This window comes from Vipera ursinii, assembly GCF_947247035.1.
Source record: "Vipera ursinii genome assembly, chromosome: 6".
NCBI classification, from domain to species: domain Eukaryota; kingdom Metazoa; phylum Chordata; class Lepidosauria; order Squamata; family Viperidae; genus Vipera; species Vipera ursinii.
This window is the reverse complement of record NC_139515.1, coordinates 71,278,193-71,296,940: the sequence shown is the minus strand read 5'-3', so window position 1 is coordinate 71,296,940 and position 18,748 is coordinate 71,278,193. Positions and strand designations below refer to the sequence as shown.

The 18,748-nt window shown below is 39.5% G+C and overlaps 1 protein-coding gene across 2 annotated transcripts in view; it reads right to left on the bottom strand.

The window, feature by feature from the left end:
* CREB3L2 (cAMP responsive element binding protein 3 like 2) overlaps positions 1 to 18,748 on the bottom strand; it is a 77,824-nt gene that overhangs the window by 11,870 nt on the left and 47,206 nt on the right. Inside the window, exons 3-8 of one of the 2 annotated variants that reach the window (XM_083365475.1) lie at positions 8,864 to 9,048; positions 7,963 to 8,050; positions 5,358 to 5,539; positions 3,583 to 3,729; positions 3,021 to 3,079; positions 2,096 to 2,164 (exon numbers count right to left, since the gene is read on the bottom strand). In XM_083365475.1, coding sequence (XP_083221601.1) covers positions 2,096 to 2,164; positions 3,021 to 3,079; positions 3,583 to 3,729; positions 5,358 to 5,539; positions 7,963 to 8,050; positions 8,864 to 9,048 — 730 coding nt within the window. The remainder of the gene's footprint in view (positions 1 to 2,095; positions 2,165 to 3,020; positions 3,080 to 3,582; positions 3,730 to 5,357; positions 5,540 to 7,962; positions 8,051 to 8,863; positions 9,049 to 18,748) is intronic. The other variant, XM_083365476.1, reaches the window with a different exon arrangement.

Here is an 18,748-nt window from a genome sequence, read left to right as displayed (position 1 = left end):
TGCAACACATCTGTTAAACTTCAGTTAATCCTGTGAACTATGGCTTTAACATTATGGGAACTGAAGTCCAGGGCTCACTGCACCTAGGACTCATCCAGATTTTTGCAATCCTGATCTGATAGCCATGATTCAACACATTTGCGAGAATACCGTTTTAAGGAAGAATAGATTAGCATTGTTAACAAGGAACAATATTACATGTTTAAGTCCTAAAAAATAGCGATTGTCTATACTTTATGGCTATTGTATATACTCCCAATTCTGGGAGTTCTTTTCTCATTTACCTTTTTTCCCTTCAAAAGTAAAGCATAATTGCGTTAATCTATCAATATCTACCTTTCTCCAGCTACCAAATCTCTTTCCGATTTGGAAATTTATATCAAACTATTTAACCTGATAGAAGCCTTCCAGGCAGAAATCTGGCTGGTTACCATATTCTGTTCTTTGTTAAAGCTGCCAATGCCTAGGGCCTATCTGCATACAAAGCAGGTGTTCTGGCACTGAGTTATCGTCCTTCCGTTCCATAGGAGATTCAACACAAAATCATTGAATTATACTTGCATAGCTTGAGAGTATTTGGTTATGTGCTACTTAATGATTGCTTTCTCCCTCCAATCTCAGATGCCAAACCCAGAGCAAAAGGGAAATGTCAATGGAAAACCAGCTTACAAAAAAAGGAGTACATCCTACTCTTCAGTTTGCCAAAATCCCTTTCCATATCACAGCAGCTGAAAAAGGTATAGGAATCTGAATTTGCTATGGTAACGCAGAGGTCTGTCTCCAAGTGCAAAACGTATACGTGGAGACCCTTAACTCTGGTTCACCTAAGAAATGAATGATTGTGTACTTTTATTTAAATCCTTTTTTTTCTCTTTAAACAGCCATAGCTGCCCACTGCTATTTAAACCATGCCAGATTCATTACCTTAATCCGTTATTGCACAGGAAGCTGACAAAGCTGACCAAATATACAATCAGTAACGGAATGTGAGCCTCCTGAAGGATTTTGCTCAAACTTGCCACTTCATGTGTCAAAAAATGCTAAGTGCCTTTCTTGCTGCTGATGCCTGACTATCTGAAGCTACACTGACAGCCCACGCTGTGAGAAGCAGTAGGCACAGACAGCTTTTCCCAGTTTTCAGATGCTTGCGAGATTTATTTACTGCAGTGTTTCTATGTCACGTTCTGTCTTTCATACAGTATGCAAAACAGTTTAATGAAATCATCTACACAAAATATACAGGCACCAACAAATCATTTCCAAACTCCACAGAGGAGCTATCAAAGGAGTAAGAGGACATTCTGCTATCAAAGGAGTAGATATTCTGGGGGATCCTTCTCCGTATCTCACAGAACTACAAATCCCACCCACATCAACAAAACCACTGATTCTCTGCTTCTTCCAGCTCAACCAGGTGGTCCTCAACTTATAACCATTCCTTTAGTGACCATTCTAAATTACAATGGTACTAAAAAAAAAAACTTATGACCACTTTTCACACTTACAACTGTTGCAACAACCTCACAGTCACGTAATCAAAATTTGGGCCCTTGGCAACTGGCATCCATTTTTGACAGTTGCAGTGTGCCAGGGTCAAACGATCCACATTTGTAACTTTCCCAGCTGGCTTCCAAAAAGCCAAGTCAATGGGGGAAGCCAGACTCACTTAACAACTGCATGAATCACTTAACAACTGCAATGATTCACTTAACAACTGTGGCAAAAAAACAACAACACATAAAATGGGACACAAGTCACTTAACAGCTGTCTTGCTTAGCAATAGAAATTTTAGGCTGAATTGCAGTTGTCAGCTAAACACCACCTGTAATTTGACACACATAAAAATAGTAGTACAGTGAGGGAATTTTAGATCCTGGTTCTAAAGGATGCTGTGATAACTAATGTCACGGGACTGATTTCACATCCCATTTTTGATGTGTCATCTGGGCCTTTTTTAGAAATTCAGATCTATTGACACATTTATATAAAAATAATTTAGCTGACTGGTCTCCTGGCCATTCCAATTTTGTTCAGTTCAAAACATAGTAGGGAAAGAAAGAAAGTTTGTTTTTCTACTTGGATTGTATATTTTACCTGTTTGTATTCTCCAGAACTTCTACTTTCTTGCGAAGCTCACTGTTCTCAGTTGAGCAGGACTCAACCCTTGGAAATCAATGAAAATTAAAGGCTTAAAGATCTGCATTTGGTTAACCAACAATATGAGATCTACTCTCTGAACTGCCTTTAAGAGTAAATAAGAATTTGCCATGAGATTTACATTACTCGCCTTTGATTTTATAACCAAGAATAGTTTGCGCTACAGACAAACCCTATGTTTAGGAAGGATGATGAAACTCTTAGGATATTGAGAAATAAATGAAATAGTTTTCTTTTACCAGCACATTCTGCCCCAAGTTTTATTCTCAGCCTGGGTATATTAGATCGGAGGTCCCCAACCTTTTGGGCACCAGGGAAAAGTTCCATGGAAGATGTTTTTCCGCAGACTAGAGGGTGTGTGGCTTTGTATGCTGCCTGCATCCTGCGGATGCGGCTTTACTTGTTTGTACGGACCTGTTGCTGGCATGCCGTGACCAGACCATGGCCTGGGGGTTGGGGACCCTGTATTAGACCATGGCTGTTATACTATTATTATTCCAATGTCTTTATATATTTATTATGCATAGTCTGTTCCTTAAGCCAATCAACAGTTTGGTTCCGCCCTCTTAGTAGCCACTAGGGGGCATAGAAAGCACGTGTTCTTCGAAATTTTGGAGGCCATAGTGTTTCCCTTCAACACAGCAAGGCAACTTCTCAAGAGCTGGATCTCTTTAAATTGAATAAGGCCATTGGCCCATCTATCTTCCTCCCTTGAACAGCTTGCTTTCTAAAGAGAATTCTTGATCATAGAGATCGGATATTAGACCTGGACTTCCTGCAAATAAACACCTCTTACAATTACAAAAAGCTTCTGTTTTGTCAAGCTTTTTAGATGTTTGATCAAATGGAATCTTCTGCTCACCTCTTCTCCAAGGTGTCCATGTACTCTTTCTTTTTCCGCCTGCTTTCTTGGGCAGAAATCTAGAAGAGAAAATAGCAGACCAAGTCAAACCAACAGGGGAGGGAAAAAAAACTATGGTTACTCAGTAACAGAAAACAAAAATCCCGTTAAACCGTGTTCCCTTTGGAGGTTAATCTTAGGACAGATAGGCAGTTAAAATATTTTCAATTCAGCTGCAGGCAAACTTGGAGGCAGGGAACAGCAAGCACAGACACGATTTACACCCACGGAAAGACAGCAAAGAAGTGGATGGCTGTTAAAGAGTGGAAAATTCAAAGAGGGACTAGGACAGGGGTAGGCAACCTCGGCTCTTTTATGACTCATGGACTTCAACTCCCAGAATTCCTGAGCCAGCTTGGCTGGCTCAGGAATTCTGGGAGCTGAAGTCCATGAGTCATAAAAGAGCCGAGGTTGCCTACCCCTGGACTAGGATCATCTTTCCTACTTGCTGGAAAGATGGAAAGATGGAAAAAAGCATTGGGGGAACAGATTGTACGAACAGATGTGTAAGAAACCAAATTACCTTGTTCTTGATCTTTCTACGGATTTTCTTCAGTGCTTTCTCTTCTGACTTAGTGAGGGGAAGTTTTGTAGGGATGGGATATCCTTCTGCTATCAAAGTCCTTTTCTCCTCCTCTGTTAAAATTAGGGGACCTGTGCCCTGCAGTTTCTTTGGCAAGAGGGTGAGTTGGGGAGAAGGGAAAAGAAGGCACTGGTAAGCATGGGTAACACTGTTTTAAATATTAAGTTTGTGATCATGACACCAAACAAAAATGTTAGAATTAAATACGCAAGCAAGCAGGAACATCTATTCTCCAAAGGAGTACAGACCTGGTTGAAAAGGACCAATTAATAGATTAAATTAATATAATAGAAGATTCGAGAATTTAATTCTGCACTAAAATATTTGCTTGAGGGAATAAAGCGTACTTATTTTGCTTTTTAAGTTTCTAGAAGTATTTATATTAGAAATGTTTTTTTAAAAAATTAACGTTCCAATTCATCAAGGCATTTCTTAATCAATTGGCATGTTTTTTTAATTATTTAGGCTGTTAGTCAGCTAAATATTGTAGTAAAACACTGGGGAGAGAGGATATGTGTATATTCATACAAACATAAATATCCATAATGGAAAGAGGCAGAGCTGTAGGATTAATTAATTGGCTGGCCAGCAGAACAATATTTGCATATTTTTATATACAGGTAGTCCTCGACTTACGACTGTAATGGAGACTGGAATTTCCATTGTAAGTCATGACAGTCGTAGGTCCAGGCACCCACATGAACAATCCAGTTTTACAAAAATAAATTTTTGCAGAGTTCCTAAAGTGAACATGTTGGTTATAAAGCGAGTCCATTCATTCCTTTGGGAGTTTTTATTTTTTTTGCTGGAAACTGGCTGAAAAGGTTTGAAATCAGCAAAAAAAAGTAAATAGTAGATACATGACTACGGGATGTTGCAACTAGCCAAAAAGTAAACCATTTGCCAAGTGCCCAAAATGAGATCATGTAACCATGGGGACAGTGTGCCATTGTCAGAACTCTGAACAGGTTGTGTCTTTTGAAGGATCTGTCCTAACTCTGACTGGTTGCTACATAACTGGCTATTAAGCGAGGAGTGCCTATAAACAAATGGGAATGGCGATGGATTAAATGCCTGGAGCATTCTAACTACACATTCTGAGGGCAGCCTTATGTTAGTGCATTCTTCAACCAAGCATTCTTCAACCAAGCCTTGGTGGAGCAGTGGGCTAATGCCTCCTTAAGTAACACCAGCTGCCTGCAATTAGTGCAGGTTCGAGTCCCACCAGGCTCAAGGTTGACTCAGCCTTCCATCCTTCCCAGGTAGGTAAAATGAGGACCCAGATTGTTGGGGGCAATAAGCTGACTTTGTAATAATGCCGCTTGGGGGGGGGCGGCGAAAGCCCTAATAAAGCAGGCATATACATAGAATGAAGGCTATTGCTAAGCACATTGATTTGTGCTTAGATTGTAAGCCGCCCTGAGTCTTCGGAGAAGGGCGGGATATAAATGGGATTAATATATATATATATATATATATATATATATATATATATATATATATATATATATATATATATATCCAGATCCCCTTAATTACTGTTCTTCATCTGTTGAGCTGTAACAATATTCGGAAGTATTAAAAAAAATAAGCATTTGCTAAATGGGACAAATCATAATTTCCATTACAAATGTTTTAATATCAATCAAAGTTCCCAGATAATTCAAACAAAATGCAATACTTAAAAGAAAAAGGCAGAAGCCACTGTCTCTTACATGTGGTGCCGTTAAGAGAGGTGAATTGGTGAGGGCGGAAGCTGTGCGTGAAGTCACTTTAACAGTGGCCTGCAAGTGGGTGGGACTTGATGGTGGGAGGGACCGGCTTGGGCTTTGTCCACCCTCAGAATCACTGCCATGGCTGCTGGGGGGTGTTGGAGGCATATGTAGAGTATCCACCACTGCAGGAGAAAAACAAGAGGAGGAAGAATAAACTAGAACGTTTTGTTTTAAAATATTAGAAAAAGAATAGTCCTGGTTAGATGCTATGACTCAAAAATCATGAGTAATGTTTAGGAATGCAAATTCTCTCTTCCATTTTATCTCACTCATGTGATTGAGTCTGAAAAATACATAGTCTTGTATCAATAAACATGTTCTTTGAGGGATTTGCAAGCCTCAGAGTTCTGCTTTATTTGTCTGTATTGATCGGAACCATGACATTTATTTTGTAAATCATAAACTTCCTGAATCCCCGAACTAGGAAAGTATGGGCTAAGGGTAGCTGATAGATCCCAATCAGGTTATGAATGCATACCCTAGCTTGTACATGAGGTTTAAATCATGATTTCCAAGGGCAGGCTTGATAGAAAAATAGCTGAATCAAATAATATCTTTCTCAAGCAAGCATATGAAAGGAAGGGTGAATAAATTAGTTACACCTGAACTAAAGACTATGTCTAAAGTTTAACAACAAAAACATAAAATCCAAGATTCAAACTCAAAATGTGAAAATAAGCAAACCTAGCATCTCTATAATAAAGTAATTATATTATAATGTAAAATAGTATGCTTCTTCACATTCCAAACTGGAATGATACTATTATGATCTATCTGTCTGTCTGTCCATCTGTCTATTTATCTACCTGTCTTCCAGAAAAAGTCATTTCCATATTGTTGCCAAGAAAACCACGTTTTCAATTATCAGACGAATAGTCTTTTAACTTTTCATTCATTTATTTGTTTGTTCATTCATTTTCTCAAATTTATATAGCTGTCCATGTCTCAGAGAAGTGCTCAAGGCAGTATATCACAAAGTACTATTGCATAGCTAGAGAATCATTGTGAAAACTCAATTCCAATGAATTATCTATTGAAAAAGGAATCCTAACAACACTGTGAAAAACAGATTTCTGTGTCTGCATTTTTAGTAATCGATAGAACATTCAGCCATAGACAAAGGAACCAATATTCTTAACTTCTAAGAAAAGCTTAACAAAAAAGAGCAGACCACCATAGGCCAATCATCCTTTCCCAATTTTAGCTTACTATCCTGGTTTGTTAGCTGATATTAAGGAAAAATTTCCTGGTTCAAATTAACAGTAAACTTTGGCTTAATGCAAACATGGATGAAGGAAAAGGAAAAAGGGAAGAACTGGAGGTTAGACATTTCTGCATGACTCTCATCTGCAACTCCAAGATTTATAAACAAATGTCCATGTGCAGAGATCATGAAGACACAGAATTGTTAAGATAGCAGCCAGAACTATGCAATCAATGTCACCCCCTTATTTTATGTATGTTGTGACACAGGTTAAAAAAAAGGCAGTGCTTCAGTTGGGTGGTTTAACCCCTTCTATGTAGACACACTTGGATAAAACAGATTGGAATTGTTAGTACCTGCCAAGACCAAAAGCTTAGGAAAAGGCACAATGATAAAGCCTGAGCATCCTTTAGCAGTTTTCTCATTGTAATTGAGTGGCTCAGAGGAAAAGTATAGCATCTTACTCATTGCATTCTTCTTTTGGACAATGGCTATGAGCAGACAGGACACGTTTATTGCTAGCGGCACCCTAAAACCTTTAACTATCTCCTGCTCCTCTCCCCACCCTCCTTTTTTAGCTAAAACAACAGTTTGTTTGAGGCACAGTTTTTCCAAGTGTCTAAATAATAATAATTATTAATAATTTTCCAAGTGTCTAAACTGGTGCAACTGGTGCAGAATGCGGCCGCGCGAGTTGTGATGGGGACTTCCCGATACTCCCATGTAACACCTCTACTCCACGAGCTGCATTGGCTTCCGGTTGCCCTTCGGGTGAGATTCAAGGTGCTGGTGATGACCTATAAAGCCCTAAATGGCTTGCGTCCGGGTTATCTGAGGGAACACCTGCTGCCGGCATCAAGCTCCCTTCGTCCCGTGCGCTCCCACAGGGAGGGCCTTCTCAGGATACCGCCGGTTAAGGAATGCCGGCGGGTTATTTCCAGGGAAAGAGCGTTCTCTGTGGGCGCGCCGGCCCTATGGAACCAACTCCCCATGGAACTTAGGACTGCCCCCGACCTTCGCTCATTCCGCAGGGACCTGAAAACTTGGCTCTTTGAGCTGTCTGGCCCAGGCTGAGGGGTTTTAATTTTTATTGGGTTTTAGTTTTAAATTTCGGGGACTTCATTTAATTAATTGTTTTAATCTGATTTTAATTTTTGTATGTTTGTTTTAATCCTCCCTGTACACCGCCCTGAGTCCTCCGGGAATAGGGCGGTATATAAATTTAATAAAATAAAAAAATAAAAATAAATAATAATTCTAAACCACACAGATTCCTGATCAAAAGTAATGTTCTTTCTTGCCAATCATTGTACAGAAGGAACTCTATGCTACATAACAAACCTTCCTTGGATGAAAGGTTCAAAAATTGATCCACTTCATGTGGCTCCAGTTTAATCTCAGGAAGAATTTTGTGACTCTCTGATTTAGTCTGAAAAAAAAAAGAAATTCAAAAAGAAACATTTTTAGAACCAGGGAAGATGATTATCCCTTTTCTGCTTTATTAAATAACATGGAAGCATGTGTTACACCACTTTCTTCATTAACTCTGGGTGGAGATCAGCTTTCTGATACTTTCCTTGTGCTGCAAGGTGCCATTGAAAGCTTGTTTCATGCTTCAACTAGCCACTGGAACTGATACCTGGATCCATATATAGAATGGGGCATACTCCAGAATAATATCATTGGTAAATTGCAAAAGGCAGCCTTACTCAGAACTTACATCCTGCAACAATACTTTTATCATCAAGCATCCACATCTACTATCCCAGATCTTTGGAAAGGACTTGTTAGGTGGATAAAAATGCCAAATCCAGGCTAAACATCTGGCTGACTATGCAATGAATCGTAATTTATTAAATGTACATGCCATTCAATTCCCAGCAAATGAGTTCTCATAGAATGGGATGAACCATTTTCAAATACTCATGAATGGTGTCTTCCACGTGGGATATGTAGATCAGAAATGGAAAGCTGGCAAACAAGTCTTGGTTTGTTGTAGTAGTGAGTGATAATTGGGACCAGCAATTCTGTCATTAAGTGTTGCAGTCATTAAGTGATAAATCACATGACCACAAGATCTATGACCTTGTTTCGCCTTCAGTTATTAAGCAAAACCTCATGTGACTGGGACATACAATTTTACTTCTGCCATCTTTATTAACTCTGCCTCAAATTAAGTAAGGCGCTATGTTTCTCATTGTCTAGGGATATTATCCATTTGGCTAATCAAGTTTTTGAGTACCAGAAACCATACTGTGCCATCATCCTGCAGCGGTGGCTCTTCCCCCTCCAGGATGGTAGGGCTGGGCGAAGCAGTAAGACTGCCTGACGGAGCAAGGCCGGATGTTTCAGCCACTGCTGGTTCTCTCTTTATGTTGGCTGATGTCAGCTCTGATCCCAGGCACCAGTCTTCATTTTCCAAGTCAGCTGGGGGAATGAGAAATGAAAACAAAGCACACATTAAGAGCCAGAAATGGACAGTTTTCCACAGAAATCAAAAGGAGAGGGAAGAAAAAACAAGAGAACGCAAATCCAAGCTAAAGGAAAGGAGAGGAAACATGATCAAGAAAGCATTTAATTCATTAAGCAATGCTTTTTATTTCCTTTTTCGGGCTTTTATTTCAGAGAGAAACCTGGGGCTTTAAACTGCAGCCTCTACGCAGCCCTGAGGTGAAGGTGAATTGGCGGAGGACACAAAAAAAGGTAATTACAGAAAATTACTAAGAAAAAACTCCAACAAGACTAAACAAGCCATCAGACAAGCAGCCAGAGGTGTGTGTTAAAGCCAGCCAAACCCTTGCTTAGTTCCCCATCTCTGCCACTGGGTCATTTAGCTTCCCTTGAGCCCCTGAGATTTGAAAAAGAAAAGTTTTTAAAATGAAAGTTTGTTCTGTTGTCTTCAAATTCTAGTCTCTTCCTCGGAACTTAGTGGGATAGGAGAAGACAGTGGGGAATAAAATTCATGGAACTTTGAAAGCCTTGGTTGATTTATAAACTTTTTTATTTTTATTTTTAAAAACCCTAATGATAAACAAAATCATTGGCAAATAAAGCAATGTGGCCTTAAATGAAAAAAAAAATGAAGCAAGAATAAATAGAAGTTTAGAAACAGCTGCAGAGTATGTAATAAAATTCAAGTTTTTGTAAAGTCCCTTTCAAAATAAATAAATTTGCCAAAATATACTGATTTGTTAAGAAGTACATAAATAATATTTGCTAAATAAGTAAGAGAAGATATTCTACAATCTGGCTGCCACAAAAACATTTTTTTCCATAATTTTCCTTCCCAAAATTTTTGATAGTACTGAGTTTAAGGCTGAAGCTGAATCAAGCACATTCAGTGGGAATAAGGCCATTCTTGACACAGTCCAATCATGAACCATTGAGATTCCTTCCCCAGCCCCCATCTTTCAAAAGCACTGAGACTCCAAATCCCTAAATTCCCTGCCAGCAGTCTGTGGACCAGCTAGGAAAAGCTAATTAGAGGGTTTAAAGCAAATGTTGGCGAGCAGTGGCTGCACCCTCTTTGGGCGTCACTCCTGAGCCCTCAAGATCAACTTCTGAATTTTCAGCAGTTAATTGTTAACGACAGTGCATCTTAATATTGGTTTTCTCTGAACAAAAATAAGTAGAATAGGTGTGTTAAATCTTCAATAGGCTTAGCACATTTTTTTGCTTCCTTAAAAAGAGACCTTCCCTTAGCACTTTTTTTTTTAAAAAAAGAGACCTACCCTTAGCAATTTTTTTCTTTATTTAGAAAGAGACAATTTTTTTTAAAAAAAAAATGAAGACCAGAAGGATCAAACATTCCACGTTGTCCGCTGTAGATATATCACTGCATCATCGCCTTGTTTTCTGCCTCTGATTTTATTTTTAAAGGGGTTCTACATTTAGGTAAAGAGTAAAATGGGCTCACAAAAGAGTCAAAATCAGCACCGTAAAATTAATGGAGAAATCGCAAAGGAAACTGAACCAAATTGTTGAGAGATGGAGATCTTTTTAAAGACTTTTTAAATTCTAATTACAGTGCACCTTATCCCATTTTCAGCAACAGCTAGCTAGGTCCTTGTTGGAAGCCCCCCTATATTTTTCAAATCACCAGCAGGTTGCACAGCATTCCCTGAAAAAGTAAAAACTCCTTTGAATTACAGTTAGACCTTGACTTACAACCATTTATTTAGCAACCATTTGAAGTTACAATAGCACTGAAAAAAGTGACTTATATCAGTCCTTGTACTTATGACCATCACACCATTCCCATGGTCACAGGATCAAAATTAGCCGGCATGTATTTACAATGGTCGCAATGTCATGTGACCATCATTTGCAATCTTCCCAGCTGGCTTCCAACAAGCAAAGTCAATGGGAGAAGCCAGATTCACTTAACAACTTCATGATTCACTTACCAACTGCAGTAATTTGCTTAACCGTAGCAAATAAGGTTGCACAATTGGTTGGGACTCAATTAATAACCGCCTTGTTTGGCAAGAAAAATTCTGGTCCCAAATGTGTTCGTAAGTCCAGGACTACCTGTATTTGGGACAACAGCCACAGGAATGTTAGGCCTCTATGACTTTCTATGTGTATATCATTTCAGACCCATGTCATGACTGCTTGCTGCTGTCCTCTTCAAGAATGTCTCTTTGGTAAAATGATACAGAGCTGATGGATGGAGTCGCCCTTCTTAAAGAGAGGAGATATTTATTGCCACAGAATGCAATTACCAAGAGATCTGTCGACAACAGGAGAGGGAAAAAACTAAGTTTGAGAGGAAAAGCTCCTGTAGCCTTCTATTTCTGCAGCCTTCAATTCAGCAACAGGAAGGTGGTAGGGGGACTTTGTACATTTGATGCTAGTAATTACTCTATGGTGTAATTTTAAAACGTCTCCCACTGGCAAGGGAAGATGTAATTTGAATTACATTGGCCAAGCCAAGAAAAATTACAAGCAAAAATAAATATGTATACATCCTGTAATCAGACACTTCAAAACAGTAATCTAAACTGTGCCAAGAAAGATCAACATAAAAAAAACTGCATTAAGGAAGAAAAAAAAACCTCACAGGACATGCATAAGCGATTCCTGTCCCATTAAAAATGTACACAACTTATCTCAAAACAGACATTTCTTAGAAAAGGCCTATTATTCTATAAAGATCTGGCATTAGAAACTGAAATTATCCCTCCTGATATCTACCTCATAAATACAACCCACAAGCAGATACTACTCACAGGTTACTCACAGCGAAGCACACATAATCCCCCTTTTAATGCTTTTGTAATACTAGCTCACTCCTCTGTCCTACCAGGTGAGAGACTGGTATTCATGTGTGTAAATAAGTCTCCTTTAAGAGTTGCCCAGAGTCAGGGGTTTTGTCTGCTCCCTCACCTCCTTCCTTCTGCTCTACTTCCACAGATACTGAAGGGCACACTTTGCTCCCAACAAAGAAGCTTCTGTGCCACGGTCAAAGACTAGAATCTTTTTCCGACAGGCGGAGTGGAATGATTACATGGAAAGGAGGCGGGTGGGAATGAGGAGAAACGGGAGAAGAAACTAAAGGATTATATGTGCAAGAAAATTTTTGAAGAGCTTTTTGCTTAGCAGGGCGGTCACCAGTTTCAGGGATCCAAGGCTCAGACTGTATAAGAGTCCAGCTTTGATAGGAATTTGTTTTCCACAGTAGATCCTGGTTCTCAAAGGACCGAGTGAACAGTTTCCAAACAAATGTAGAAAGTCTGTCTCTCTTTAAACACTGTGTTTGTTGAAGCCAAAGGCCTACATTCCAAGGAAATTACTTCTCACTTTAGAATCTAGCCATTGTGAGAAGTTTTATATCCAAATACATTTTATTCTTTATACCGTTTCCATCTGCCCTTAAAATATTAACAGAATCCACAAATGGTCTGAGAATCAATGTCTCCACTAGATAATTGATAGTCAAGTTGAAATTAAGTTAATCAACTAAAATTAGCAAAATTCCTCAAGCCCCCCCCAAACAAGTTACCCAGACCTAATCCACATATCAAAGGATAATGTCTGCAAACACAAATAGAGTTAATTAAATTAGGTCTCCCAATGGAATTGCATGTTCACAAGAATACACACACACACACACACACACACACCTACCTCAAGTATCATCCTAGAATCAGCATGTATACATTTCCACACCCTGGACAAGCTCCCCCTATAAAAAACTGCTGCTATACTCCATTTCTCTACAGCCTGCCCCTAGAGGGAATTTGTTTTGTTTCTAGGCATAAATATTTCTTCCTTCCTCACAGCTGTCTAAGATCTCATTTTTATTTATTCTTGTGCAGCCCTGGCTCAAGATGGAACTCTAAATTCTTCTTCTGACATTATTGAGCTTAACTGGATTTTAATTCCATGCTACCTTGTATAAACACACAGCTTTTTTTTTTTACTTGCAGGAGGCATTTCTTATTGCAACTACACATAGTTCTTGAATTACAACCATTCATTTAGTGACATTCAAAGTTACAAGGGTACTGGAAAAAATGACTTATGATCAGTTCTCTCATATGGTCCGAATTCGGGCACTCGGCAACCACAAAATCTTTATGACAGTTGCAGCATCCTGCAGTCATGTGATCGCCATTTGCAACCTTCCCAGACAGACAAGCAAAGTCAAGGGAGAAAGCTGGATTTGCATAATGAACAATGATTCACTTAGCAACCCTGGGGAGGAAAAAGGTCATAAAATTGAGCACAATTCACTCAGCAGCTGTCTTGCTTAATAACAGAAATTCTGCTTCTAATTGGGGTTGTAAGTGGAGGGTTTACCTGTATGTGATTTGGAGTCATATCTGATTTCTTTGCTACGAGACAGATCTTGGCAATATATAGGTTGTATCAAATATCTGAAAGCCTTTTCCACTGAGAAGAAAGAAATATTAACAGGCTCAGCATGCCTGTTCCTTGAAACGGCATCCCTGCCCTTTCATATCACTGTTTTACTCCTATAGCCCTCACTTCCCAAAAAGACCCCTAAAAAATGAAGGTCCCAGATATACAGGTAGTTCTTGTCTTACGACCACAATTGAGCCCAACATTTGTTAGGTGGGTTTTGCCGCACTTTACGACCTTTCTCGCCACAGTTGTTAAGTGAATGATGGCACTTGTTGAGTTAGTTACACGGTGGTTAAGTGAATCTGGCTTCTCTGTTGACTTTGCTTGTCTGAAGATGAGAAAAACGGGATCATATGATCCCTGGGACACTGCAAACATCATATAATATGAGTCAGTGGCCAAGTGTCTGAATTTGACCATGGGGATGCTGCAATGTAAGTGTGAAAAACGGTCACGAGTCACTTTTTTCAGTGCCGTTGAAACTTCCAACATTCACTAAATGAACTGCTGCAAGTCGAGGACTACCTGTTCATAAGTTTCCTGCCCTTGTTGTAAGGCAGACATGTCAAACAAAAGGCCCGGGGGCCAGATCCGGCCCGCAAAGTGGTTTCATGCGGCCTGCGAAGCCATCCTGGAAACAGTGAGGGAACGGCCCCCACTGCCTTGGCCCTGGCCCAGAGACCCTCCTCCTGCCAGAGACCCTCAGATCTGTCCCACTCCTGCCCAGGCCCCCATAGGCACCCTTGATGTGAACGATGTAGAGCTGGCCACGCCCACCCAGTAGGCCATACGCACTCTAGCCACGCCCACCCAGTAGGCCACGCCCACCCTGGCCATACACACCCGGCCCCCTGAGGGCAACCGCAATGCTGATGCGGCCCTCAATGAAATTGAGTTTGACACCCCTGCTGTAAGGTTCTCCTCCACAGGTTGCAAAAATCAATTGTCTTTTGGGGGGGCAGGGTAATAATAAATGGGATTCACATCTCACCCCATCTTTCTCACCACTTGTCACACCTACATAAAACTAGTTGACAGTTACTGATTCTGTTTAGTCAAAATAAGAAGCTGAACGTATAGCTTTACACCCCTTGTGGGTTAGGGAAAGAGTGAAAAAAGTAAAGCAACCCTTTTTATGTAGGGGTTCAGCACTGGCTTTGTTGAGAGACACAAACACACGCAGAGACACACACCCACAAAGACTCTTTTCAAGGAGCTGGGTTCCTATAATTTACCATACTCATACTTTACTAAGTGGTTTTCAAAACTTGCATCGACCAGGGCTGTGCCCCATCTAGCCTTAACAATGAAGCTTGCAAGAGAAGGGGAAAATGGTTTCGGGCTTAGTGTCTAAGTAGTCTCAATTCCAAGGTAGCAGATAGAAGATTTTCCTGCGCAACAGTGATGACTACAGGCAGTCCTCGACTTACAACAGTTCATTTAGTGACCGTTTCAAGTTACTATGGCAATAAAGTGACTTATGACCATTTTCCAGTTACCGCCTTTGCAGCATTCCCCATGGTCACATGATTAAAATTCAGACGCTTGGCCACTGGCTCATATGTATGACAGCTGCCGTATCCCGAGGTCATGTGATCCCCTTTTGCGAACCTCTGACAAGCAAAGTCAATCGGGAATCCAGATTCACTTAACCGTGTCACTAACTTAACAACTTCAATGATTCACTTAACAACTGTGGCAAGAAAAATGGGGCAAAACTTTCTTAACAAATGTCTCACTTAACAATACAAATTTTGCACTCAATTGTGGTTGTAAGTAGAGGACTACCTGTACAGTACTTTTAAAATCTTTTATTACTGGTAGATGCAAGTTACTTAGAGCCCTCGGGAATCTAATGGTACATAAACAAAAAAACAGCCATACTAAAGCAACAAAAACAGTCCTACTAAATAAACAAAAAAACACAAAATAACAATTTAGGAACTACCTTTTACTGCATTTTTTAAAAGTGCCAACAAATACAAGATTAAAATATATGCAACAAAATATCATAGACTCAACAGGTTTCAAATGCAAGGCTTGAGATAAGCAAGATATATCTGCCTGGTAGCTAGTATTTATTGTTTTGATGCCAAACACATTTTTATTTTCCCAACATTTAACAAATTATTATTTGAATTGTATCATAATTCACTATTATTTTTTTAAAAAAAGATTTTTATTGGATTCTAGGAAAGATAGCTTTAGGGTGTTACATAAATACATATATTGAGCCAAATTAGAATTTCACAAATTGGCAATCACCACTCGAGGGGGAAAAACATGCACTGTGAATGAGACAAATCTCATTTCTACTGTAATTTAATAAAATCTCAGGAGTGCTTTTTATAACAAAAGCAATTCATATGAAATATGAGGTTCCCTTCAAATATTCAAATAAATCTTAGCAAAGTAAAGTTTCCAGGGTAACTTGAAACTGGTATAGCCTTAAATAAATTCTAGTAATGCTGATATAATATATCCATTATGCAGATTTCCGGGTCTGACAAAAATATAATCCATGGGGATTCTTTTCTTAAACACCACAGAATGATGCAATAGCCAGTAATTTACTTTCTGACTAATTCCTTGGTTTCAAATTCCAGTTTATGCTATCCGGAATGAATTACATCTGGGTGACATACTTAACTTTAGAAAAACTTCAGATCCTGGTTAAAGAACTGTTTGGAATAAGGGTAAAATGGCATCACGAACATTCACTTTAATATTGTTTTAGTTTGTCACTCAAACTCACTGTAAGGAAATGTCCTTGTAAAGAAAGCAAAATGATATAGAGAAAGAATGTGACTGATTCCAGTTATCATATCTCAAGGATGCTTAAAAAGATTCTTTAATTTATGGAAATAAGTTTCTTAAATATGATATACAGGTGGTCCTTGACATATGACCACAATTAAGTCCAAAATTTCTGATAGCAGGACAGCTGTTAAGTGAGTTTTGCCCCATTTTACAAACTTTCTTGTCACACTTAAGTAAAGCAATGCAGTTATTAATTTAATAATGGGGTTGTAACGTGAATCTCCCCTTCATGAATTACTGCCTTGTCGTGGTGAAGGGGCTTGCATAATTCAATGAAACTATGAGCTATGCCCTGCAGGGCCACCCAAGACGGACAGGTCATAGCAGAGATCCACATGATCCACTGGAGAAGGAAATGGCAACCCAGTCCAGAATCTTTGCCATGAAAACCCCATGGACAGTACCAAAAGGCAAAAAGATGTAACACTGGAAGATGAGCCCCTCAGGATGGAAGGTGTCCAATATGCTACTGGGGAAGAGCAGAGGGCTAGTACTAGTAGTGCCAGAAAGAATGAAGCGACTGGGCCAAAGCCGAAAGGATGCTCAGCTGTGGATGTATCTGGTGGTGAAAGGAAAGTCTGATGCTATAAAGATTTATTCTCCATAGAAACCTGGAATGTAAGATCCATGAATCAAGGCAAGCTGGACGTGGTTAAACAAGAGATGACAAGACTGACCATTGACATCTTAGGAATCAGCAAACTAAAATGGACAGGAATGGGTGAATTTAATTCAGGTGACCATCAGGTATACTACTGCAGGCAAGAATCCCTCAGAAGAAATGGAGTAGCCTTCATAGTCAATAAAAGAGTAGGAAAAGCAATATTGGGATACAATCCCCATAATGACAGAATGATCTCAGTTCGAATCCAAGCCAAACCATTCATTATCACAGTAGTCCAATCTATGCCCCAACCACCAGTGCTGAAGAGGATGAAATTGACCAGTTCTATGAAGCCCTACAGCACCTTATAGAACTAACACCAAAAAATGATGTCCTTATCATCATGGGGGATTGGAATGCTAAAGTAGGAAGCCAAAAGATAACCAGAATAACAGACAAGTTTGGCCTTGGAGTACAAAATGAAGCAGGGCACAGGCTGATAGAATTTTGTCAAGAGAATACGATGGTCATAGCAAACTCTTTTCCAACAACCCAAGAGACGGCTCTACACATGAACATCACCAGACGGTCAACACAGAAATCAGATTGACTATGTGCTCTGCAGCCAAAGATGAAGAAGCTCTATACAGTCAGTAAAAACCAGACCAGGAGCTGACTGTGGCTAAGACAATGAGCTTGTCTTTACAAAAAATAGGCTTAAACTGAAGAAAGTAGGGAAAAGGACTAGGCCACTCAGGTATGAACTAAATCATATCCCTGATGAATATACAGTAGAGGTGACAAATAGATTTAAGGATTCAGATCTGATAGACAGAGTGCCTGAAGAACTATGGACGGAGGTTCACAACATTGTACAAGAGGTAGCAACTAAAACCATCTGAAAGAAAAAGGAAAGCAAGAAAGCAAAATGGCTATCTGAGGAAGCTTTGCAAATAGCTGAGGAAAGGAGGGAAGTAAAAGGCAAGGGAGAAAAAGAAAGATACAACCAATTGAATGTAGAATTCCAGAGAATAGCTAGAAGAGATAAGGATGTCTTCTTAAAGGAGCAGTGCAAAGAAATAGAAGAATACAATAGAATAGGGAGGAGTAGAGATCTCTTCAAGAAAATTGGAGAGATGAAGGAAATGTTTCATGCAAAAATGGGCATGATAAAGGACCAAAATGGTAGGGACCTAACAGAGGCAGAAGAGATTAAGAAGAGGTGGAAAAATTACACAGAACTATACAAGAACCAGCTTAATGTCCCTGATAACCACGATGAGGTGGTCACTGACCTCGAGCCAGACATCCTAGAATGTGAAGTGAAGTGGACCTTAGGAAAGCTGAGCAACAACAAAGCTAGTGGAGGTGACAGTATTCCAGCTGAGCTATTCAATATCTTAAAAGACGATGCAGTAAAAGTGCTACACTCAATTTGTCAGCAAATTTGGAAAACTCAACAGTGGCCACAGGATTGGAAAAGATCAGTTTACATTCCAATTCCAAAGAAAGGCAGTGCCAAAGAATGTTCAAACTATCGCACCATTGCACTCATTTCACATGCTAGTAAAGTTATGCTTAAAATCCTACAAGCTAGACTCCAGCAATATGTGGATCAAGAACTACTAGGCAGGATTTCGAAGAGGCAGAGGAACTAGAGATCAAACTAGAGATCAAACTAGAGAGCTGGATCATGGAGAAAGCTAGGGAGTTCCAGAAAAACATCTACTTCTGCTTCATTGACTATGCTAAAGCCTTTGATTGTGTGAATCACAACAAACTGTGGCAAGTTCTTAAAGAGATGGGAGTACCAGACCATCTTATTTGTCTCTT